Raw genomic sequence first — 8091 nt, 5'->3', positions numbered from 1 at the left:
CAATTAGAAAGAAGTGCACCTCTTGAAATCACATTAAGGCCACCAACTTTTCAGCTGATGAGAAAGGTTCACAATAGCATGACCTAAAGGTTTTTTATGAACTGAAGTTCTTGAACCGAAAAAATTTGGTGTGCTGATATGCGTGCACATCACATCAGACTGCATTAATTCCAATATTGAAATTTAACTAAGTAGAAACACTCTCAAATGTCTATAAAGAAGAAACTAAATGCACAGGACAAATCATTGGCGACAGATGGCTTATAGTAGTTAATTGTTAAGGATTATTAGTCCACGGAAGCAGGAATACTGATAAAAACCCAAGAAAACCATTTTGGATGAGGTGAGGCGATGAATAGACAGATCGAAGTGGTTTACATTTCGGGCACAAGTTTCATCTCTGTAGTTGTGATATTTGATTCTGCTCTGGCGTTCTCCGTTGCTCCAGTCGCCATGTTTTTCACTGCAGGCAACCACTCGTCATTGTTAACCCCACCCAGCACGTTAGCAGCGGAACCACTCGTCATTGTTGCCGTTGATGCTCCGTTCGCTGTCCCTCTGATCCGCGCTCACTCTCTTTGTCATCGTCAATGGCATTTCATCCCTTCAAATCTCCCTCTCTCTTCTTCTTCTTTGCCTTCATTTCATCTTGGGTTCCTCACATTTTCAACTTCCACTTGCAGGTTGTTCGTTGCATTGACTGCTTACCAGCGAACCATCTGCCCTCGTATTTGCCGCCGATTCGCAACGCAAGTATCTCTTTCTCTCTACTTCTTCTTCATTTCATTTTGCTTTCTAAGATTACAAATGACGTGACTTTTCAATATGTCAATCAAGTTATAGAACGGTTTTATTATCAATCTCTTAACATTGATTGTTCATGAAGCTTTCGCGAAATGAACACATCAAACTTTCAGAATCTTTTGTAACCTGAAGTTGTGCGGTTAGAAATACTCGTGTGTTTGTGCGCCTAATATATGCCCTTTGGGCACGCCATCTTACCGGTTTTCAGTAAATTGACGATTGAACCCCCAATTGTATATGTTATAAGGGAACATAAATTCCGATCAGAATATTAGATCTTATGGGGGTATAAACAAATGAAAACCTACTACTCGAATGATCGTTATATTAAATCTAATTTATCGATTCGATGTTCATATTCCTTTTCAATGTTATAATTTTTTAACGATCCAATTACATTTCGATGGTCATAATTTTCTTTCATATTTCTCTATGTGGTCATTGACTTTTCATTTCAAATGTCTTTATCCCTATCCCATTTTATATTATTTCATAAATCCTAATCATATATTATAAATCATATTTTATTTTCTTTAGAACAAACTATTATTACTTTATTTTAAAGTATCTTTTCAGGTTTTATAATATTATTCAATTAAAACTTTAAAAGTTAGGTGTGACGAGACGTATGGGATCATCTTCCACCGAGGCATTTGATTACTTCAGATTTAAAATCCAAAATCCATAGATTTGATATGCATATGACATGGCATGCTGTTGCAGGTATGGTAAAAGATCCATAGTAAAATTAATAGTTTATCAAACCAACTTAACTCCTTATTTTACTTGAGAACAAGTTGAATTTGAAAGGAATGTCTGATCTTAACTCAAATCGGGAAGCTATCAAATGCTCAAATGGTGCCTCATGACAATCTCAAATTCCTACTTCTCATGGCTGATGGTTATTTAAAAAATCTCAGGGTGGTTGTGTCCTTGGAAGAATGAATATCAAGCTTATTCACTATTTTAAGAATTTCAAACGTTAGGTTGATGCATTTATTGAGACCGGAGGTGAACTTAGAAAATTTCTTTCCAACATTAATTCTCTTCGCCATATACACCCGAAGGGTGCAAGAATCTACCTCTAATTGCAAGTGGCCCGAACATGTTGAACAAATTAATGTCTTTCTCATGACTTTTTGTGTTGACTTTGGTCTTTTGGATTTGTTTGCAGCAAATATCTTTTGATCCCCTTTGTTTTTCAACGCTTGTGGTTGTGGTCACTCCTCCCCATCACCAAAATCACCACTTCAAACCTGAAATTTGGAAACTCCAACTACAAAAATCCGCTTCACACACCACCGAACGAGGAGAGGATGCAAAGAGGGGTAAGAACTAAGCTTAGAAGAAAAAAACACAATGGCAGTTTCACCACCTGCGACAACGACCGGTGTCAGGAGTTCGCAGCCGGCGCATCGCCGGAAAACAGCTCCGGCGCACTCTCCACCTCTCCCCTTTCTCTCATTCTGCCATAAGAAATAGAAAACCAAGATAAGGTTGATGATAATTGATTGGATCTCCGAGGAGCATCTTCCTCGCTTCAGGAAAATTCTTTCTGAAATTAAATTTCTGCGGTGCACCAGACGGCCCCACGGAAGAGCGCGTTCAAACCGGAGCAGAGGGTCGCCCCAGTCTCAAGCCTCAAGCTTTACTCAAGAAAGTCGGCCGGGTGGTAGGTCAAATTGAAACTGAAAGTAAAAATAAAATAAAGGGAAAGGTCGTCATCATAAAGCCGTCGCCGACGACGAACAGGCAGCGGTCAAGCCGCAACGAAGGCGCACCTTCTCTCTTCCTTCTCCTCGCTCAACCTCATAAAAACCTCAACAACTCCCCCTCTTCTCCTCCGCTCAACCAGCAACGGCAGCCACAAGGAGACGGAGAAGGCAACGGAAGAACCAGCCGGCGAGTCATCACTTTTCAGGCGGGACATAGGGGTATGGAGATCATGCGCCCGGTAGACCTGCAGCTCGACAGCGCGTGCTCGTCCCCCTTCACGACGGCTCCGTCCAGCCCCACCCGCCGGACCGGGGTTGGCCTCTTCTACTTCAGCGCTCCCACGAGTCCGTCCCGAACGCAGTCGGCCGTCGTGCCGTTCGTCTGGGAGGAATCGCCCGGCAAGCCGAAGGGCTCCGGTAGCCCCGTCGTCAATGACTTCGAGTTCGAATTCAGCGCGCGGTTTGCCGAGAAACCAGCGATCTCCTCCGCTGACGAGCTCTTCTACGAGGGGAAGATCCGGCCGCTGAAGCTCCCGCCGCGACTGTTGACGCCAGAGGGATCGCTTCCTGCATCGCCGAAGTCGCCCAAATCGACGCTATCGCCGAAGTCGCCCAAATCGACGCTATCGCCGAAGAAGCTCCTGCGCGGCGCGTTTTCCCGACCGGCGATGAAGGATTTCGATCCGTTCGAGGCAGCCCTGGAGGAGGCGAGAAAGACCGCCAGCCGCAGGGAACGCGGGACCCGACGGACGCGATCGCTATCCCCTCTCCGCACCAATTTCTTCCGCAGAGGCGTCGCGCAGGAAGAGACGGAAAGGCTGAAACCCTCATCCGCTGGCTCTTCCTCGTCGTCGTCGGCGGCGACGGGGAGTTCGGGGAAGAGGTGGAGGCTGAAGGATCTGCTGTTCAGGAGCGCGTCGGAGGGGCGAGAGAAGAAGCTCGAGGTGAAGAACTCGAGCTTCCGGTCGACCGACAGCTCCAGAAGCAGCAGCAACAGGAGGGTCGCCTCGCGCTCGTCGTCTCAGGAACTGCGCTACTCGGCGAACAGAACGGTTTCCGAGGAGTTCAGGGATGGAACTTCCGTGCCGTATCGGAGGGGCTTCCTCGCCTGCCTGGGCTTCGGCCCGGGCTCGGTCCGTGGGTTCGCTGGACAGCTTGGCTCCGCAATGAGACGTAGCGCCGGCGACTATGGCGGCAAATAAAATCGTACCATCATCGATAATGATGTTGAAGATGCCTTGGTTTCATCACTTGTTGAAGAGATCGTCATCCATGGCAACGATCTGTCAGATCTTGTTTGTATTGGACATTTTCTCACTTTCCCTCTTCCCAGGAGACGAATGCGTATTGTTTTTTTCCATTGCCATGACATCCTCTTTGTTCCTTGTAGTTGTGAATTGTACATTTGTAATCCCTGAAAAGAAGTGTACCCTTGTGCATTTGGTTTGAAGAAAAAAAAAAGTTTGTAATTCAGATAAATCAGACTTGAAGGTTAATGAAACATTATCCCTGTCTTCAGGGTCTTGTGCGGCATTGATGTCAATGATGCTAGCAGTGCACCGTTTAACTTAAACGTTTTAACTTAAAGTACCACGTTTCACTATTTAAAATGCCAAAGTATAGTGTTCTTACAAATCAAATTAAAGACTTGTTTTTTTCCATACTTGTAGCCTTACCAGCAAGGCTATACCCCCCCTTGGTACAAGAAATTAATTGAAAAGGGCTTGGTAAAAGACTTTTGAAAGCATTTTGCCCTACAAAGACAGAAATTTGGTATATGATCCTTCTATAGATGTGATGCAACCTTCCTTAGGGGCCAATGTCAAGCAAGTCTTATTCCACCTTGTAATCATTTAATTATTTACATCATAATTAGTTGCCTTTCAGAGTTAGGATTTGACATAATAGTATATGTCAGTCAAAAAATTCCAATTCCGTTACCGACTGAAGGTCATACAGGGCCCATCAAGCCTGGGCTTGGGCCATTAAAATAGGCTCGAGCCTGACAAGAAATCAGGTCAGGCTTGAGCTAGAACCCAGGTTGACGTCAGGCCGAATTGGGCTTGATTTCAATTTTTTTAATTTTAAATTTATTTTTATATATTCTTTTTTATATATTTATATATATATGTATATATATATATATATATATCTTTTACTTTTTTTTTCAATTAAATTGAATCAGGCTTTGGATGACATAGAGTCAACCTGTTCAATTTTCAAATGTTTAACTACCAAGTACAGGAAACGCTTTGAATAGAATTCACCTAACGGAAAAATAAAGGAGAGTGAAAGCGCTAGTACGTGCGGATGCGGATGACTTAACAAGCTGACACACTAAACATCCATTTTATTAAAATGAGAGAGAGAGAGAGAGAGAGAGAGAGATTTGTTGCATTCCTCAAAACCCAATTTCTCAAATTCATAATGGAAGTTCTGCACCGTCTCTCTCTCTCTCTCTCTCTCCACATTATGCCAACTGTGCTAACTCACGCCATGCCACTCGATACTCGATCGATCCGTCTTTGATAAAAAAATATCAGCCAGTTGATTGTAAGAAAGGACAAAAGTACCCTAAACAACTGCATTTCATTTTTCATGAATACAACCTTTGAGAATTGGTTGATATAGTCGAAATTAGTAAATAGTAGCTTATATATATATATATATATATATATATATATATATATATATATATATATATATATATATATATATATATATATATATATATATATATATATATATATAGAGAGAGAGAGAGAGAGAGAGAGGAGATGAAATCATTTGGCCATCTGGATAACTGCATGCATTGCATTGGTGAGTAGGATTAAATTCCCTGCACAATGTAATGGGTTCGCCAGGAAGGGTTAAAGAAGCTGCCGGCAGGTGAGGCCATCTTCCTCCCCCTCCCTTATGAAAAGAAATAAAGAGGGACCGAGGAGGGGCCCGGATGTGGAGGTAGACAGTCCTTTCGATACAGGTTGCATCTCTGGCCCCTCCTCTTGCCAAGTAAAAAAATTTTAATATATAAAAAAGAATTGAAATTTTTTATTTCAGCCCCTATTAAAATTTTGGAACTATAATTCAGTGACTATAACAACAAACAATTCTAGTTCCACCCCGGCCACTGATCTAACTCTTATAAAAGATATAGATGCATTACAATTATGCAAACTTCAGCAAACCAAGAAATATGTTTTTACAAGATAATTACTTAGATTTAATCTATATGAATTCTTAAGGCCCCATATGGCAGGGTAGATTTTTGCAAGGTAAAATTAAATGTGTTTGGTGGACAGAGTAAAATAAAAGAGACTTTTTAGGTGGCCGTTGGAAGATGTGGGTTTTTTTTTTTTGTTCTCCTCCATTTCACATGGATACACTCGCATTATTAATGAGACATCCAAATACATGGTTAGCATAATGATACCTATTAATAGCATAAGAACCTAAGCAAGGAGGACCCATTTCATTTCATTTTCTATTTTTTCAATAGGATTTACACCTAAGCAAGAACATCCAGTACCTCAAAAAATGAAGCTACAACACCTCTTGGCAAGAAGAAGAAAGCAGAGGCAATCCAATCCGGTTAAACAACAATCTAAGATATCTGTTAATAGAAAGAACAAACAAGAGTATGGCCGTGACCTGATCTTGCAACGCACAGTTTATGCATTCCTCAACATCGACTGCGTCCACATACAGATAGACAGACAAAAACAAGTAACAGTATAAGGATGAAATCAATAATTACAGAACTAGTCCATGAAATCCACAGATTCAGCGTGTATTCTCATCTAGTATATAAGTTTAATGAGTACAGATCCAACAAAGAAAATATGCAATCACAAAACAAGTAATTGTTGCTTTTTGGCTGCACTTATGTTCAACAAACTTCATATCTTCTTGTTCTTGATTTGCGATGACATTGTCAATCTCTATAGGCCTACGTACTTGCACATCATACTTCTTGTTGAGATACACATTCATATGACATTCTGCTGCTTCGAAGGTATCGAACGATCTAAAGAGTGCACCCTTGTATCGATATACTAACGATTGACACTATTCCTAACTATCATATATGGCTCGCGACCTCCCTTCGAACACGACATAGTACTTCTGGTAAGACTTCATCTTCGTTGTCCTATTCAAAACAAAATAAATGTTAAACAACTATATGTAACAATAGTCAATTGATAAAAAAAAACTTACTATTCAATTGATAATCTGTAAACATTGGAGTTGTTATAGATGTTCTCATAGAATTGTTGCTTCCTCGCTGATGTGTTTGGCTTGCAATTTCTGGTTCGCTTACAAAAAAATTATCATTTAAAGGTACATCTTCATCAACAAATTGCTCGTTATTTGGATTGTGTTCAATTATGAAATTGTGCAATACACATGTAGCAAAAACAATTTGAACTTGTTTTTTAAATGGATACTACACTTGCATTTTCAATATTGAAAAACGACCTTTCAGCATGGCTAAAATTCTTTCTACTGCATTTCGGAGTGACAAATGCCTATGGTTGAATAATTCTTCTGGACTTCTAGGTGTGCGTGCCCCCGATGTGTTAAATTCAAACATATGATAACGATGCCCTCAATAAAGTGTTAGCAAATGGACAATGTCTGGATAACCCCCATCAGCAAGATAATATTTGCTTACAAGTGAACACAAATTCTTTAAACATTGTTAAATGCTTGTAAAAAGGTATGCATTGGTTGGTGGAAGTACGTACTTTCTGACACAACAAATGGGTCGGTCAGGTGATCAAGTGCATTATGTAGTACTCTTGAGTTTGTTACACTTCCTTCTCATCCTGCCAAAACATAGTGGAATCGAGTGTCGAAACCAACTACAACCATGATATTTTGAGAGATGACTCTTTTTCTATTGTGAAATCTTGCTTAATCTGATGTTGGGACTCATGCAGGTACATGGGTGCCACCAATCCTAAACAATCCTATATGTACATATGCAAGTTAGACATGTTTTATGTGTCATGTTGAGTTGACGATTATGAAATTACCTGAAAGTATGGAAAGAATCGTTTAAATCGTCGAATATAAGTTGGCATCCCATCGTTGAGCCGCCGGATGTAATCCTTACCCAATAAACATATTGTTCGTGGGACAAGGCTGACATATTTACTTATTGTTTGTTCGGAATGTTGAAATGTATTTTGAGTGGCATGATTATGTTCATTATGTCTAATTGTCAATAGAAAAATAGCTATTTGTTCTTCTATGCTAATGTCATGAACATCCTCCAATAAATTCCTAGTTCTTAGAGTATTACATAATGTCATATATGTACACCGATCTATACGGAATAAGTCCATACAATTTCTAGGATGACCTCGAAATATGAGATAAACAAAAGATGTACTAGCTTCTGTAAATGGATGAACAATCCTCCTAGATTGAGGTAATCGCCTTAACAGAAAAAAGTTGAAGACAAAAACTAGCCGAATCAAGTTACACTCTTGGTCTTCGTCGTTATCAAACATGTCAATATCAACCATTTTGACTAAATTGCATGAACATATAGCAAAACTTATTG

At 40.4% G+C, this 8091-nt stretch overlaps 2 protein-coding genes across 3 annotated transcripts; both read left to right on the top strand.

The window, feature by feature from the left end:
- Positions 1-126: 126 nt before the first annotated feature.
- LOC116257031 (uncharacterized) lies at positions 127-2325 on the top strand. Of its 2 annotated transcripts, none has more exons than XM_050078584.1 (2): positions 127-749; positions 1979-2325. In XM_050078584.1, exons 1-2 carry the CDS (start codon positions 352-354, stop codon positions 2277-2279), a joined length of 699 nt encoding a protein of 232 aa, XP_049934541.1. In that variant the 5' UTR covers positions 127-351; the 3' UTR covers positions 2280-2325. The 2 variants fall into 2 exon arrangements, with proteins under 2 accessions (XP_049934541.1, XP_031489485.1); XM_031633625.2 differs by having other exon boundaries at positions 127-753; positions 1979-2203.
- A 217-nt stretch (positions 2326-2542) lies between these two features.
- Positions 2543-4046, top strand: LOC116257029 (probable membrane-associated kinase regulator 1). The gene has a single exon (XM_031633624.2). It carries the CDS (start codon positions 2741-2743, stop codon positions 3719-3721), a length of 981 nt encoding a protein of 326 aa, XP_031489484.1. The 5' UTR covers positions 2543-2740; the 3' UTR covers positions 3722-4046.
- The last annotated feature ends 4045 nt before the right edge of the window (positions 4047-8091 follow it).

The sequence above is a fragment of the Nymphaea colorata genome, chromosome 7 (genome assembly GCF_008831285.2).
Source record: "Nymphaea colorata isolate Beijing-Zhang1983 chromosome 7, ASM883128v2, whole genome shotgun sequence".
NCBI classification, from domain to species: Eukaryota; Viridiplantae; Streptophyta; class Magnoliopsida; order Nymphaeales; family Nymphaeaceae; genus Nymphaea; species Nymphaea colorata.
The sequence above is the reverse complement of the archived record's forward strand: the minus strand, read 5'-3'. Positions and strand labels throughout refer to the sequence as shown.